The following is a 16,882-nucleotide window of genomic DNA, read 5'->3' as shown; positions in this document are numbered from 1 at the left end:
TCTTTTTTTTTTTTGTAAATAGGCTAAGGAGCTCATGAATTTTCTGCTACTCTAGGGCGTAGGATAGTTTCTATTTTAATTATGTTCAAGCTTGACAAACTTCTCAAAGCACTGCAAAGTCATTTCCATTCACCCCACACTCATTGGTACAATTGTCCTGGGACAAACAGAAGAAAGGCTGCCAATCTGCCTGTTTGGCCCCACCGACCATCACCAATCACTCGTCTCGCTCGCACTACAAACACCAGAGAGGGTGAAGTGTCTTTCCCAAGGACACAACTACATGAACCTGCCTGAATTTATAACCGGGAAGCACAGCCTCCCGGTAATAAAATGACCGCTCTATCACCTGAGCTACTCTCGCCCTACAGTAATTTCCAAAACATTTGCTGCAGATAATTATAAACTTTGCCATTAAAAAGAAAAAAAAAACTGTTGAAGAAACTCTCTTGATGATTCAAATACCTTATTTAACATAAACCACAACAACAAAAATGTAAATATGAATTTATGTTTTAATGTAAATGCTATGTGAGTAAATACAGTTAATGTTTATGCAATGATCACATTTATTTGATAACCTATGGCTTTTCTTACACAATTAAAACAAAGACTTGTTTCAGATGAAGAGATTTCTCTCAGCAGAGGGTTTGTGTGTTTGCTTATGATGAAATTGTGTTATAGCTTGATTTGAGAGGAGAACTGAGTATTCACAGGGCAGTGAGGAGCCTTGGGATTTTTTGTGTAAAGGTTGTGTTTAAACCTAATTGCGCATTTGATCAGATAGCGCTCATCATTTCTAATGTTGCTGGAGTGGATCATTACTTAAGTTGAAACTACAATCAAAAACCAATCAAAGTTAATAGTGAAATGTGATTGTGTATGCTCAGAATGGATCACTGTATAGTATAGATTTGTACTTATAATAAAATAGTACATTCAAATTATGGCGTTTTTAAGGCACACTAAGAATGTGTGTTGATCCCAAAATCAATTAGAGACAATGTGGGCCACTTGACTTTATATTTCTTTGCATATAAAAAAATAATGAAATAAAATAAATTCAGTATTTAGTATCTTTGATAGCTCCCACTTTTAATAGAAATATGTACTGTATATAAAATTCAGTTTAGCATTTATACTGTATTACGGCTTTGTATAATTTAAGCATTAAATAACTCTAATTCTATAAGCCCTAACATGCTTTAAGATGTCTATGTTTAATAATATAATTTTGAAAACCCTCATCTTGTTTCTGCCTTAATAGAGACCTTTGTAAATGCAATATTTTAGTTTAAATACGTTACTGTATCATTCATTTGGAAGCTTAGCTCGCTTTGTTTCCTAGTTTCAGATTATGGCACATACTCACTGGGGAAAAGCTCAGTAGTATCAAATCCAGCAAACTCAAGAAGACAGATATTTCCCCGTCTGTAAAGTCATCAGAGGCCACAGCTGTTAAATGAAATTTGATTAAACGCCCCTGGTACGAACTAAAAGTTGTTGCATTTGCAGGCATCATGAAGCTCGCTACAGAAAAGAAATAATGGCTTGCGACAACGATTTAAAAAGTACATGTTATACCTGTCTTACATATGAGGTAAATATATATATTATAGTGCTGCTCTGGGATAGGAGATGCATTCTGACTACTGGGCTGCCGGACAGTGTGGTTATATGCTGCTGAGGAGTATATGAGTTTAGACCAAAAAAAGCAAATGTATCAATAGTCCTTTAACAGCAAGACTGACGTCTTGATTTAAACTGTTTCACAATGGGTTTTTTGTGCGTGTGTGTGTGTGTGTGTGTGTAGGCAACACTCCAATAGAAGAATATGGTAGAAATGAATAACATTAAAAATACAGTCTTGTGTAGCCCCACAATCTCATTGAGTGTTGATGGAGAAATGAAATGAAGTAAAAGCTTTAAAAGTGTTGTGTTATTATCTTTAGGCAGAGAGATGGCGTCAACCAGAAATGTTTTTTGCTGCTACATTAGATGAGACCCTCTCTTGTTCAGTGTGTTCTTGTCGCGTCCAGACCCTCGGTCAGTCGCTCCTTGTCCACTCGCCGCCCCTCCGAGGGCCTGGAGGTGGGACACAGGTCGGACTCCGAGTCTGACTCAGCCTCTGCGATGTAGGGCCGGACTGTGGCACAGCGCGGCCGAGATGGGGATATGGAGAAGCCACTGAAAGAGCGCTCCAGTTCCTCATGATCCACAGAGGGAATAGACACAGATGATTCACTGTCAGGTTTGTGCTCGTCCCCGCTGGCTCCGCCTCTCTCACTGCGGTCACGATGTGTTCGAGACCCTGTGGTTGCAGGCGGAGGGGGAAGCCGCACAAGCGAGTCACCCACAGGACTGGGAGTATTACCATGGCTGCGTGGCCAAGAGGGTGGAGCCTGCTGTAAGTGGGCACTGATTGGTTGCCAGGATGTAGAAGGTGGGCACGAGGGAGCTGGGCAACTGCGTTGAGCTGTGGAGCTGCTAGAGCGGACCATTTTTGAAACATGTCGCGAAGAAGACACACTTTCCCCAGGAATTACCCTGGAAGACAACAAGAACTAAATCAAACTCTATTCACAATGAAGGACTGGATTTTATGTCTATTATTACATTCAAAATACAGTATTTGTTGTAATTGATAAATATTAGTACTTTTCCATGGAAAGGACAGCTGTGTAAAATAAGTACAAATACTCACTGGAGACTCCTGGGCACAGACTGGCTCTTCTCCAGCTGGCCCACAGGGCTGTGGTACGGTGGGGCCGGGTCTGGTTCTTTAGATCTGAAGTAGGCGTCAGTCTCAGATTGTGGAATCCCCATTTTCTGGATGTAGATATTCACAAGGAAGTCTAGCTTCCGTTCCATCGACAGAACCTGGATCATATACCATTAAAACAGTCAAAAGAAGTTGTCAGAGAAAGGGCACATGAGATTAAGTTTCCAGGTATCATGATTGATGAACACTTGACATGGAAATCGCATATTGATAATGTCAAAGTAAAGGTATCCCAAATAATAGCTGTACTGTATAAAGTCAAAGATTCTCTCAATAAGAATGCATTGTTTTTGTTGTATAACTCATTGATTGTTCCATATCTGACCTATTGCATTAAAGTGTGGGGAAGTGCCTGCAAAACATACATTAATCCAATGTTTTTGTTACAGAAAAGAGCGATTAGAGTCGCCAGTGGAAGTGGATACAGAGACCATACCAATCCTTTATTCATACAACTAAAAACACTGACATTTTTTACAAAAACCCAGGTTTCAATCGGCAGCAAAGGAAAGATGTATCTCAATCAAAGGAGTCACTCTGTGGAACAGTCTTGATTGTAAAGTGAAAAAATCTAATTCCATTGATGTGTTTAAGAAATATGTAAAATTATCAATGTTACAAAAATATGACACTGCGGAGTAGCAGATCAACTTTATGTATTTTGTGTTTTGATGTCATGGAAAAAGAAAAAGAAAAAAAAAGACGGCTGCATGAGACAGTGTAACATCTAAATGAACTGGAACTGTAAATGATTTTGTGTTGATAAGGGGCAGACATTATAATTTTTTACTTATTTCTGCTCCTTTTCATTCATGCTAAATGCTGTTGTTGCATTTTTAAATGAATGAAATAAATAAAAAAAATGAAAAATGAAATGAGAGAAATACTGCACTGTATTGTAAAATGTAAAACTAAGGACAGCCGCAGTGTCACCTGCTTTTCCACCTTCCCCAGGCGTCCCATCATGCTCGGGTCATCCGGTATCTCTTCATTTGGTTTGGGTCGATCCTTATCAGTGATGGGTGTGCCTCGCCCGACAATTTGGTCAACTCTGTATGTCAGACATCACACTTAAGTGAGTGCACCACGTCGGTTCCTGATGCCTAATATGGAGTTGGTTTTAGCATAAATCATACCTGCATTGCAGGTTCTTGATGCGGGCCAACATGTCCAAGTGTCCAGCGGAGTACTGCTCGATGACATCCATCACATCATACGGCCGTAGACTCTCTTTAAACTTTCTCTTGGAAACCAAGAAGCGCATGATGCTGTAGATACAGACTGCAGTCACACCAGATTCTTTAACTCTTCAGACTAGATTAACTTGTACCCTCTATACCCTCCTGGTACACTGGCTTTATCATGGCTGGCTGATTCCAATACAATATCCTGATTTCTGTTGCAGTTGACAAAACCAGTGCATACAGACAGGTTTCAAACAAACCTTTATTTCTTTCTTAATGAACTGCTTCAGCTGAAAATAGGTGAAATCTGAACATGTAGCATTACCTTCTCAATTAACTTCTAAAGCTACAAAAATAAGATGTTTTAGGCGTCGGCTACATCTTTCACAGAGCTCTGAGAAACACCTCCATCCTTACAAGCAGAACAAGCAGGAATAAAATGAAAGTGAAATGAATGAATAACAAACTAGTGGCAGAATTGTTCATGAAAATGAAATAACACATTTATTAAAGCCAACAAAAAGCAAGAAAGCACTTCAGTCTCAGAACAGTCAAAGCGTCTCGGTTTGTGCTGGCCTTTAGAGTCTTGTTCAACAGTTGATTTAGTAACCTCTGGGGTCTGAGACTGAACACCAAACAAGCCAGATATGTCAAACTCTTACCAAAAACTGAAAGTAGTGAAACAACAGAAAATGGATGCCACAGCGCACGCTGACCTTAGTCCTCAGACCTTTGGCCCTGAATGAGCACAAATAAAGTGATTTAAATGAGCTGAAATAAAGTGAGCAAAGTGAACAAAAAAGAAATTTACATCCAGAAATGTGATCACAAGAAAAGAAAAATGTGCAGTGCTCTACCAATGACAGCTGAGCAGACATCACTATGGAGAGTAATGGTTAAAAAGACATAGTAAAACAGTTAAGTGCAAAATGAGAGAATCAGATAAAAAAATGTACCAAATGGCTCTTATAGTGGCCTTTAACCCCGGCGTCAGGTCTTGAGGGACGAACTCACAGTGACAGCTTTTATTATCATCTGCCATGTCCTCCCCAGGCAGACTCGCCTCTGCCAACAACACACAAAACTGGCATCACTACACAACGCCACAGCGTGTAAGTGGTCCTGCTGGTCGACACAGATCATTATGTTGTACCAAACAGAGCATTGTTTAGTGAATCAATGTTGTCCATCTGTAGCTTTGTGGAAATGTTTCCATTAAAGGTAACATTAACATACATTCAGACAAACAAACAAACCAACAACAAAAAAAGAAAAAAGGGAACAAAGTCTTTACATTGACAAAGCCTGTCAATGTAAGAGGTTTGACAAGAAACTCGAGACTAGTTTGTCCTTCCTCTGGCCCAGTCTAAATCGGTTTGGTTTTGTGTGTTGTTGTTGATGTGTGTGTTCTAACCTGGCGAGCTCTTCTGTCTGAACTCTTCATCCTGCATCTCTATGAGCACTATGGGAAGCAGAGGAGGACAAAAAGGGACTGTCAGGACTTGTACAGCTAGGGCTCAGAAAAACTAATCTCATTTGATTATTGCCTTAGATATTATCAGGTTTGCCCCGACCACATTCATATCTTTAGCCTTTTCTGAGCTGATAAAAAGAAAAGCAACACCTTTTAGCAACAGAAAGAACTTAAATTGGGTCACAAAACACAAGCAACAGATAAAGTGACGAGACTAAGATCAGGTCCCGTAAGCAGGACACATCCAAACACAGCAGAGACACCGATACAATAAGGATCTACTGTACTATACAGTGGCCATAAAAACACAATGTAACAATTACTCAAACAGTCTTTCCTACTCCTTATCGACGACAATAAACAAATAACAATTTGTCCACGTGTGTCATCCTCTACTTCGCTCTCCTACACTTCACCTGCTTCATTAGTCTAAATTCATGTTTTGACAATTGAAGTTCTGAGACTTTTTAATACTACTTTAGGGCTGTTTTAGATCTATCCATAACAGAGACAAATAGGGACATGAGACACTGACAACAGCTCACAACAAAAATAACAGAAATAATACACAGAACAAATATGACCTCCACAAAACACTCATGCAGTGTCTGCTTTCTACATTAAACATAGTTCCTCTTCTGTAAGATCCTCAAAGATTCCCATGTTTAATGCAAACAGTTCAAAAACTGAACTGTGATTGGCTGGCATAAGCCCCTCCCACCTTCTGAGTTCTGCCTGGAAGCAGCCCCCCGGATTCTGAAGGCCTGCCGGGTCCGACTACGCTCCCCAAAGCTCCAGCTCTTGGGGACTTTACTAGGACTGTCATCTAGGTTGGGATCCAGAACGGGACATACCGCAGGGCCATCAGGACCAACTCCTGGGCCCACTGTGGGCAGGACTACAACCAGAATGAAACAGGTTATCTGAAAGACCAGACCTTGCCAAGACTTTACATTGAGCAGAGCCCAGAGGTCCACAAAACAAACCATGATTTTCAGGTCCATTACCACCAAGTATTGAATATACCTCCCTATATAGTTACCAGGCCTGCACATCATTGTGCCAACAAAGGTTCATTGATATGTTGTATAAGTTATAAAATCTGAATAATATAAAGCAAATTTTGCTTTACATTATAGTGAAAAAAAAAGTTTTTATATAATTGAGCAAGCAGCAGGGTAAAGCAAATGTTTTGTTTGCATGAACTGTGATGTGCCGTAGGCAGTGACTGAGTTGGGTGAATGTGAAAACATGTATTAATTTAGCAGTGTCATAAATGGGTACACAGATATAAGTAGTCATTTTTGTGGCATTGCAAAAAATAAACAAACAAACAGACAGACAAACATAAAAACACTTACCATGCTGAGGAGAGCCTTTTCCTTTGTTCCCAGAACTCCGGGGAGAGGAAAAGACCCTCTCCTTTAAACTCACTTTTTGACTGTAGATTAAAAAAAGCAAAAAACAGCTTAGTATTCTGCTCACAATACCTCACTAAACAGAGCCTACACAAATCCTACACTATCTCACAATTCAGCACTTAAGTAGACTACTTAATGTGAAGGAGGTGAACAGTGACCTGGGAGATGGCTCAGGCTGGGCATCCTTCCTGGAAACACAGACAGATGAGACTTAGCCTTTATTGAATAGGCAACAAAGTAGTGTACTGTACACTACTGAACATGAAGTGGTCATTGATTTGTGAAGTTTCCGGTCTGCAGCGCTTCATAAAAGCCCGTCTCACTCTCCATTTGAGCATTAATTAAGTGGGTTTAGGTTCTGTCTCAGGGGAGGAGTGTGAACCTGCAGGCCTGGATGTAACTAAAGCACACAATATTACATCCAGAGTTAAAAGACAGAACATTTAGCTAAGTGATGGTGGATAGGACTTTCTCCATGGAAATTAATAGATCTACTTTGTCCAGACTGATCAAAAAGCACCAGTCAAAGCTCATATATCTATCTGTTCACTCACTCACAACTCTATCTATTTGTAAGCCATAATGTAAGACTACACACACACACACACACACACACATACATGTACTGACAAAAACTGGTTCACACCTGAAAGAAAGACCAGACTTGTTCTTCAGATTTCTAAGTAGATCCAGCTGGTTCAAGGGAGGAATCAACCTGGATATAGACAAACATTGCCATTTTAATTCAAGCTGTTGGACTGGATACTTGAATTGGTCTGGGTTATAAATTGCTTGTGAGGTGGAAAGGACAGGGACAGCGCCTCATCACGATACCTGTACATCGGGACAGTCGTTCTTTCATAGTAGTCCCAGGTGGAGTTGAGGTCAGTTCGGGTCAGGTTGGTGGCGTAAACCCTCCACGCTGCCTGCATATCAACATCAAAGATCAGTGTCTCAAAATACGTGTCCCTTCTGAAGGCCTAACATGGAACGTGTTTTTGAATGTGGGTGTTACAACAAGGGCAGGAACAAAATGCCCTGATTGCAAAATGATCTCGCGTCACTGACAGAGATTGGTCTCAGAAGGCTCTACAGTTGTTTGTACCTGTACTAGTCCAGCAGCCGGATTCCTGCGCTTCTCAAAGTGCTTCTGCCGATGCTGCTCCTGCACTTTCAGGGCAAAGCCAGAGCCAAGAATTCCCTATAGACAGGCTTTCAGTTAGTGACACAAAATAGAAACTAAGTCCCAGACAACAGTGGGAAATCAGAGGGAAATAAGGTTATGATAAACAATAATAAATACTATACAGCATTTACAATGAGTTAATTTAATTATAATGGGCAAATAAAGGGCTAATTATTAATAGTTAGCAACGAGTTAACTGATATATTTAGGGATGCACCGATCCAATACGGGTTTTGGATATAACTGCAATATTTATGTAGCATTGTTTCATTATTAGTTGATGACTAACTCGTGTTTGTAAAGATGTTAGGGTCAGGTATTTGAGGTAAATGGCATACACCTTACACTATCATTAAGTCATAAAAGCATTTATTCATAATTAGTTTTGCATTAGTTTTGCATTAGTTCATGTTTAACTTTTGTTTGTCAATGCTTTTTAAAATGCCTAAATATAAAATCTTACTGGAAATGATATAAATAAATACATCTGACTTGAATGGCAAGAGTTGGTGAATGGGTGAACTCACAGCAGGCAAGGCAAAGAAAGACACTCCAATCAATGTGAAGGTGGCAGCGAGAAGGCGGCCGTTCCATGTGATGGGGAACTTGTCGCCGTAGCCAATAGTTGTCAGGGTGATCTGAACCAAAGGCAAGTTTACCACAAGTGTACAGGGAATGGCTAGGGGTATAGTAGTAATAATAATAAACAGAGGTACTGTACTCACCAGTCCCCACCAGAGAGCATCAGCATATGTCTCAAACTGCTCGTTGTCCTCCTTCTCAGCCAGATAGACCAAGAAACTGGCCAGGATCAGACACAGGAAGCCGATGTACCACGCTGTGATCAGCTCCTGCACAAACCAGCAATGTACTGTACAACGTCGAGGTGAGACAGCTTTATCAAACATATGTTAGTGTTTTTCTGCAGTTTGAAAATTATATTAAAACAATAAATCAATCAATTTAAGACCTTAGAGTCATCACCCCTTTTTTTTCGATCTTCCCTCCTTTTAAACTTTTCCATTTTCCATTTGTCGCTGTGAACCAACGCACACCAACAGCGTGTAGTTGAACAATGCTTAAATAAGTGATCCTCCCGTTGATGGGCAAACACTGCTACAATCAAGCTATATTATATCTCTACAAACTAGCATTTGAAAATCTAAAAACTGTATATCCACATTTTGCCTTCACGTATGACCAGAGCTAAGCTAGTGCCTACAGTATGTAGTAACCAGTTTCCTGTTCCTGGGTGTCACCTGATCTGTTATTGATCAGAGGTATTGATCCTCTTTCACCTCTCAGAATTGACTTCTATAAATACACTTCTGCATTGTTCAGCATCCTCTCACTGCAGTGCATTCAGCCACATATTCTTAGAATATGTGACAAAATGTGGCAGTTTCCCTGAACTGTACGTACTGCACACTGGGAATATTTACATGTTTGAAGAATGTGAAACTAACAATTGTAATATCAAGTAGTTTAGATGTTTGTAAGGTTGAAGCTGACTTTTCAGGTGGCTGACCTTGCTATGGGCATATACCACAGATCCCAGGAGTTTCCAGGTGCCTCCGCGCCGGTCCATCCTGATCATCCGGAGGATCTGCAGGAACCTGAGCGAGCGGATGGCTGATGTGGCAAACACATTCCCCTGTGTTCCCGCCGCCAGCACTGACACAGAGGCGATCAGCACCATGATGTCTGCGGGAAAAATAATACTTTGTACATTTATATTTTAATCCTGGCAGTGAGACACTGCTCTTGTGGCACAAAATATATGTTTCACCCCTGAATAGCAGATATGATCTATACATATCGGAATATTTTGAGGCTAAATGTGACTCACAAAATACTTTTTGTATAAAATGACATTTTGAACTCACCGATGACACAGAACGGTTTCCTTGCAAACTTAAGTCGTCCCCTCCAGCCTCTGTAGCGACAGCAGCATCCGGCAGCCCAGATCCTCACCATATACTCCACTCCAAACACCACAATGGTCACCACTTCCTGTCAAAGATGGATAAAAACATTTTGTCTTATTTGCTCTGCGCTGCCTACACATTTCAGCTGCAATGACGCACACATCACCAATTCTTATGAACCGTGAGTCAAGCTGCTTCATTTGCAAATGACAGTTTTTTTTGCGTATAATAACTGTCAAACTATACAGAAAGATCAAAAGCAGAACAAAATCGAAATCTGAAAATGCACTTGTTATCCACAACCGTCCTTCTAACAATACTTTCTTCAGATAGATAGATGAATTCATTGCTGATAGAAAGAATAAACCTGTAAGTTGTACCAGAATGTATAGAGCATCCTCGGAGCTCTTCTCATACTCTTTGATGGTGGAGAAGACTGACAGCACCAGGCAGGAGAAGACCAGCACAAACCTGCCAACAGCACATTACACAAAACAAGTGTCAGAAAATCAAATTAGAGCTCAGCGGGCCTCATCCGGCCTGGCCTGGACAGGACCTTCACTGTTCTGCTGACAATGCAGGCTCTGAGGTAAAAAGGTCTTTACTGATGCACTACACGCAGTCATTACTGTGATATTTAAACACCAGTGTCACAAAGTCTCCAGTTCTGCTAGGAAGACATCACTACAGACTGTTTTTGACGCAGTGTTCTGGGGACAGACCGGCTGCAGCAGAATTTGAGTCCTGTCCTCAGAGGGTTGGCCATCACTTAAACTGGTGATACCTGCCAGCTGATATTGTGCTCGCTCTCACACACTGACTCATCTGAGTGAGAGGAACACTGCGGGTAGAGACAGAAAAATATCTAACAGGACTTTTTGTAAGCGACAAAGTCTCACTTTTAGAAGAAAAACAGGAATCTAGAATGAGTCTTCAATTTAGCTTGACAAGTCAATTTACTGTTGTCCTTTCTTTTACATCAGACAAATACAGTAGGTATGTGCAATTCATTTATCCTGGACATGTTTGTGTTGCAGATGACCGACGCATAAGACATAAAGAACGGAAAACAGCGTCTTAAAACTGCACTCCATATTGAAACGAATAATCTTCACTCATTTGTCCGTGTCTGGCCAAGAAATGCCCTGCTGGAATTAGTGGTGGATACTGAAATCCCCTGTCTGTGCATATTCCCACTTACACATATGCATGGTAGATGAAGGCCCATCCTCGAGGACGTTCTAAAACATTGTAGAGAAAGTTCTGCAGACGTCTGTAGAGGGCATTACGTTTCACAGGCTTCTTCCCACCAGAAACACTGCTGCGCTGTCGGCGGGGGCCCTCCTCCACTCCTGTGCACAACGAACACATTCCAAATGCTGTCTATTGATCAAACTATAGATGTATCATAGTTTAATCATTGCACAGAGGTGGCTATTTCAAATTTCATATGAATAACGCCATGTGCCTTCTTAAAGTGATGGAGGCCAACTTTATTCCATGCTCATACTTTCTTCCAGTACACCATTTAAACTACCACGCCCAATAGATTAGCTTTTATGGCTGTAGCGCTCACATTACCACAGATGTTTCAATAAATGGATATCAATAAATATTTTACTGGCTTGCATTGTCCCATGTGCAGGCTGTTAAAAGACTGTGTACCTGTGATGAGGAGGGCCCCGTCCCTGCTGGTCTCCGCCACGGCCCCCTCCAGGCCCACGAACCCCACTTTGAGCTTCTTCTGGTCAGTCTGAGGTGCGGGAAAGACGCCGCCGTTCCGCGACTTTTGGACCATCATTAAAAATGTAACGGGGACGGGAAAGGAAAGGAGAAAGAAGGACAGAGGAGAGAGACGAGCGGAAACGGGCGGAAAAAGACGAAGCGAACCGAACACGTCTTTACATGGTACATAGAGAAAGCGGGGCACGGGATTGACACGATACGCGGGAAATGAGTGCGAAATACGAATGGTTGAAAATAAATAGGGACAGGAGATGATAAAAAAAAAAAAAAAAAAGCAGAATGAGTTGTTTAAAAAAGAGCCAAGAGCCTACGATCAAACGAACACGTAAAAAGCTGCGGCTGGACAGTGGACGAGGAGGAAGAAAACGAAGGTAAAGCCCGTTGAAAGTCAAAAATCAAAACAGAGACAGATGGGGGTAGGTACATCCAGGCCCCAGTGTGGGAAACAGGGCGGTGATGGGGTGGAAATAAGAATGGGTGGAGGAAAATAACAGCCTACATGATAATAGCGGATAGGAAAATACGAACCGAGCTGAGCACTCGCAATGTGCCGCAGAGGGACGCGCGCGCTACCGCCACCTGGGGCGCGCGCCAAGGGCCGATGAGTGGAGGCAAAGACGGAGACAGACAGACAGACAGGAGAGAAATATCATCCTACGCTCTGTGAGGCAAAGGTCTGTTGTTTACATCTGTCCCTTTCGTTTGACACCACACACGAACCGGAAGCTCGGGCTATCAGCTGACTGGAGAAGTGGAGGCGCGGAGCGGAGACAAAAAACGAGTGTTGCCAGGGAGACAGGGAGAGGACATTACCATGGCAACTGCATAAGGAGAAAACTGACTTACAAAGAAGAATAGAAACAAAAGAATCTTGCAAAACTTGTTGCAAGCATTGAGGTTTTGAGACATCCTGGCTGTTTAAAAAATGACGCACAAGCAAAAAGTAAACAGCCATCTTTGTATTTGGTTGATCGCTATTTGCTTTTTGATGATGAAGGGTTTGCATTGGCGCCATGGTTTAAAACAAGTGTTCGGCCTAGGCTACTACACAGTCGAATTGGAGGACTTTAGGTAGCCTAGAAGGCCTATATGAGGATAGTCATTATTAGTCAATAGATATAAGTGTCCGTGGCCACACTGCTGGTTCGAGGCACGTGCAGTAGTCTACATTACCACAAGATGGAGCTATTTGACTTTGTATTGGCAAATGGATGGACAACGTGCTCCTATGTTTTCTGTTGCAATCCGACCTATCTGTCTAAACCAAAAAGTCCTGTGAGAGTTTTTTAGTCACCTGGTTCTTTTCCATATAGGAGTCTATGCATTTTCAATACAATGTTTTTGTTTAGTGTGTGTTTTAAACCTGAAAGTTATTTCCCCATCTACTATCCTGCAACCCCAGCTGCATTAACTTTCATACTGTATCTACGAACTTGTTGGTATAATATTCTTCCTAAATTATGTCTCCCCACAATTCCTCTTTCACACCATTTCCTCTCTCAAAAAGAATAAAATCCAAATAAAATAAACACTGCTGCTGCTGCTGCAAGTCTGCTTCTTTTTGCAGCTCGGAAATGATTTCCCTTTTAATATGCTAAATAGTTTATTCCTGAAATCATTTCTGCTGAGCATTCAATCCAGCAGCCAATCATGAAAACCGACCAAGGCTTCCAAGCTGCAGAAAGAGTCATCACAGTCCTTTATCTGTGGTTCTGTAGCTAATTTACATACATGTAAAATAGATTTCTTCCGCTTCCTTGTCCACAGATTATCCTACTATCGCCTTTATTTCTGGGATAGTTAAGGGATAAAGTGAAATCTGAGTCTAACTCTGCACTCATATTGATTTTAGCTTTTCTATTTCAGTTGGAAGTGTTTATGATTATTGTGAAGTATGGGCTACAATTCCCTAGTGTGCTCTGTGCATTTAAATCCCCATATGAACCAAATGATACACAATAATGATCGGGAGAACTTACAATTTGTCCAATGGTGTCAGACAGTGCGCTCTAACAGTATACTTCGTGTTCTACTCAATGACTGCAGCTTCTTTGAGTCAGCAGCTGTGAACCACGTCCATAGAATAGAAATATAGCTGTGTTGTTCAGAACTTAATTTGTTTCTTGATTTATTTATATAAGCTCTTCTCCATTGCACAGATCTGGCAGCACTACAGGACAGAGCGTGCCTTATCGAGGATGTCACCCGGCTGTGAGAGACCAAGGTACTCACTGTTTGACTCCATGATCTGACACTGAAGCTCTTCTACTTCATTAAACATAATAGGCTGTATTACCATGCTTTCTTTACACTATTCCCAGTTATCCAAGTGTATTTGAACATGGGGAATAGTTGTAATCACACATTAGTCTTACATTGCATTTTCCCAGACACTAAACGTTTCTTTACAGCAGCCCTGGGGAGGACTGATGAAAAACAGCTGTCAATCTGTACCATCATCAGCCTCTCCGACCACTATCAGTCACCTGCACCATATCCATACATAGACAATCAAGGTGAGTGAGGTGTCTTGCTCAAGGATACAACAACAGTGTGCTCCGGTCAGAACAGGATTCAAATTAAGCATTGCAGCCACAAGTCCATTTATCTATCTATCATTATCCACCATTAGTTCAGCACTTTTAGTTGCAAAGATTGCAGACAGTAAATCTTTTACCCCCCAATTTATCAATGCTTGTATGTGGAGTCCATCGACTTTTGCCACCCAGGAATATCTTTGTCAGCTGGTCTGGGAATTGAACCACTGATTTGTTATAGCATGTCATTTAAGTTCACTTGAAAACTTCTCAAACCTGTTCTAGAAAAACAAAGTCAACACAAAATAGAACAATGTATTAAAGCATGAATTCTAACAAAGCGTAAACTTGTTATATGGGTTATATACAGCAAGACTTTAGACTTCATTAATTTTAGTAAGAGTTAATCATTTAATTCATGCTTTAGAAATGCATTTGGTGTTTATTTTCAGATTTAGACATGGTTTACGCTCAGTCTAGATGTCATTCATTTTGTCATTTTGTAAGTATTTTAGACCCTTTTAGACTCAGTTTGGTCCGGACCTGATCTAGGCCTAGTGGTATCACCTTTGCCTGATACCGTCAGGGCCTGGTTAGTCCCTGGATGAGAGACCGTGAGGGAATAGAGTGGGTGATTGGAAGCCTCGCTTAAGTTTACCACTATTGAGTATGGAGTGAATGAACGACGCAAAAAAGAGCTGTGTAAGTTCAAAGCACTTGGTACTACAATATTGTGTGGGTGGCAATATTGGGAGCACGGTGGCACAGTGGTTAGAGCTTGTGCTTCACAGCTAGAAGGTCCGGGTTCGATTCCCACCTGGACCTTTCTGTGTGGAGTTTGCATGTTCTCCCCATGTCTGTGTAGGTTTCCTCCGGGTCCTCCAGTTTCCCCTACCACTAAAAACATGTACAATAGGCCAAGAATGAATGAGAGTGTGTTTGAGAGTGCGAGTGGGGAACGATGGATGGAAATTAGCCCAAGGCTACAATCCAGTGTGGCTTGTTCAATAACCTGCACTGTTCTTACCAAATAAACCAATAAACTTTATATTTACTATAATTTACTTGGTGTGAATCTTTGATCATCACAGGTCTATGATAAACACAGTGTCTTTAACATAATGTGCACAATCATTGTAAACATTATAACATAAATGTGATATTGTAGAAATAGACAAATTTGGTAATCTGGAAAAATAAATGAGGAGACTGCTGCAGGACGCTAAAAGATACTGGGTTTGTGCGTATAGCTTTCTGACTAAAAGAAGCTCATTACGTCTGTTAAGACTTCATGTCAAATCTACAGGGACATTAGTACTTACTGTGCTTGATGTGTGATGTGGGCAGGTCTATACATGATAAAGGTCAAACTCAATAACATACTCAGTTCTTTCTCTGAGACCACATTATGCTCTTACAAGGATTATATACGTTGCCTGGCACAAAAAAATATATATCTGGATTTGCCTTTGCAAATTGGTAAGAGCCTCCTATTAAACAATTACAGCATGATCAGCGATATCATGAGCCCAAAGAATGAGGTCCACTGAATATACTGAATGGCCAGGTTATTCCATAAAATAGATATAGATTGGCCACCACAAAGTCAAGACCCCCATTCAGATTCTGTGGGACGTGCTGGAAGAGTTTGATAATAATGGCACAACGAATGTGGCATAATCAAAGCAGTCCGATGAAATGTGTGACAATTTTTTGGGGGTCGTGACTATTTTTATTTTTATTTATTTTAATTGGGGTGGGGGGGTGGGGGGGGGGGGGGGGGGGCAAAAATGTGCAGATGATGAATTTTAATGCCTCTATCTACTCCCACAGACTCTCCGGCTGCTTCTCACTTTCCGATGACCAAGTAATGAAATGCCTGGAACTGTCAGGTAGGACTGCACACCTCCACGTGTGGGCAGCAGGAACGGAGATGTCGACTTGTTCACACCGCGCTCCACAGCCAGGATTCGGGCCATGTCAGAATACCTTGGCAGAGATTTCTTTATAGATTTATCCGCCTACACAAATCCACATTTGCCTGAGGCTCCCACTGGGAAGGAAGAAAAGAGAACCAACAAGTTTAACGGCATAGTTTACATCCCCCATTGTATTTGTTTTGACACGCTTTACTTATACACAGTGGTAGTAAGTAACAAAAATGCTTAATGGGTCTCAAAACCAATACTATATTAGGACAGACCAATTTAAAGACACAAGTCGGTTAGGTAAAAGTAATAACAATAATCTACTAAAGGCAATTTTCCAACTTCCATAGCATTATAACATGCAAATGCATCTTCATATAACGTGTGTTGCTTTGTTAATTGGTCACCTTGGTGCCTATTAGAAGAACAGTAAATATGGTTTGTTATTATCAATACATTTTATTGCCTATATCCTTACATATTAAACTCCCAATAAAAGTGTAAGTATGTGTTTTCTGTCATTGCTCTCTCAGCACCACTTTGGCAACATCCTTCACAGGAAACACATCGATAAATAACACAGGAGTTTGTTGACAGCCCCAGAGGCAGCATTAAGCGTCTGTTGTTCCTTAGGGCTGTACAGGAATCTTTGCACTTGTCTCTCTCGCCTCCCTGATTGGCCGTCCCCAGGTCCCT

The 16,882-nt window shown here is 41.1% G+C and overlaps 1 protein-coding gene across 2 annotated transcripts; it reads right to left on the bottom strand.

The window, feature by feature from the left end:
* Positions 1–1,792: 1,792 nt before the first annotated feature.
* LOC306979557 (potassium voltage-gated channel subfamily KQT member 2-like) lies at positions 1,793–11,974 on the bottom strand. Of its 2 annotated transcripts, XM_079578551.1 has the most exons (19): positions 11,641–11,974; positions 11,177–11,327; positions 10,356–10,446; positions 9,934–10,060; positions 9,576–9,751; positions 8,773–8,898; positions 8,575–8,685; positions 7,967–8,062; positions 7,696–7,787; positions 7,508–7,576; positions 7,020–7,049; positions 6,802–6,881; positions 6,162–6,338; positions 5,381–5,428; positions 4,923–5,031; positions 3,919–4,050; positions 3,716–3,833; positions 2,705–2,880; positions 1,793–2,547 (listed from the first exon to the last, which is right to left on the bottom strand). In XM_079578551.1, the coding sequence occupies exons 1-19, from the start codon at positions 11,774–11,776 to the stop codon at positions 2,016–2,018; spliced, it is 2,577 nt and encodes an 858-aa protein (XP_079434677.1). In that variant the 5' UTR covers positions 11,777–11,974; the 3' UTR covers positions 1,793–2,015. The 2 variants fall into 2 exon arrangements, with proteins under 2 accessions (XP_079434677.1, XP_079434678.1); XM_079578552.1 differs by lacking the exon at positions 5,381–5,428.
* Between the last annotated feature and the right edge of the window lie 4,908 nt (positions 11,975–16,882).

The sequence above is a fragment of the Gobius niger genome (assembly GCF_951799975.1).
Source record: "Gobius niger genome assembly, chromosome: 20".
In the NCBI taxonomy this organism is placed as follows: Eukaryota; Metazoa; Chordata; class Actinopteri; order Gobiiformes; family Gobiidae; genus Gobius; species Gobius niger.
The sequence above is the reverse complement of the archived record's forward strand: the minus strand, read 5'-3'. Positions and strand labels throughout refer to the sequence as shown.

Bases quoted from the DNA above. Each gene is read 5' to 3' on its own strand.
- LOC306979557 (XM_079578551.1), bottom strand. From the start codon at position 11,776: ATGATGGTCCAAAAGTCGCGGAACGGCGGCGTCTTTCCCGCACCTCAG. The intron at 8,063-8,574 runs GTGAGTTCACCC...GCCTGTCTATAG, and splicing joins CTTTCTTTGCCTTGCCTGCT to GGAATTCTTGGCTCTGGCTT. The intron at 7,577-7,695 runs GTATCGTGATGA...GTCTATATCCAG, and splicing joins ACGACTGTCCCGATGTACAG to GTTGATTCCTCCCTTGAACC.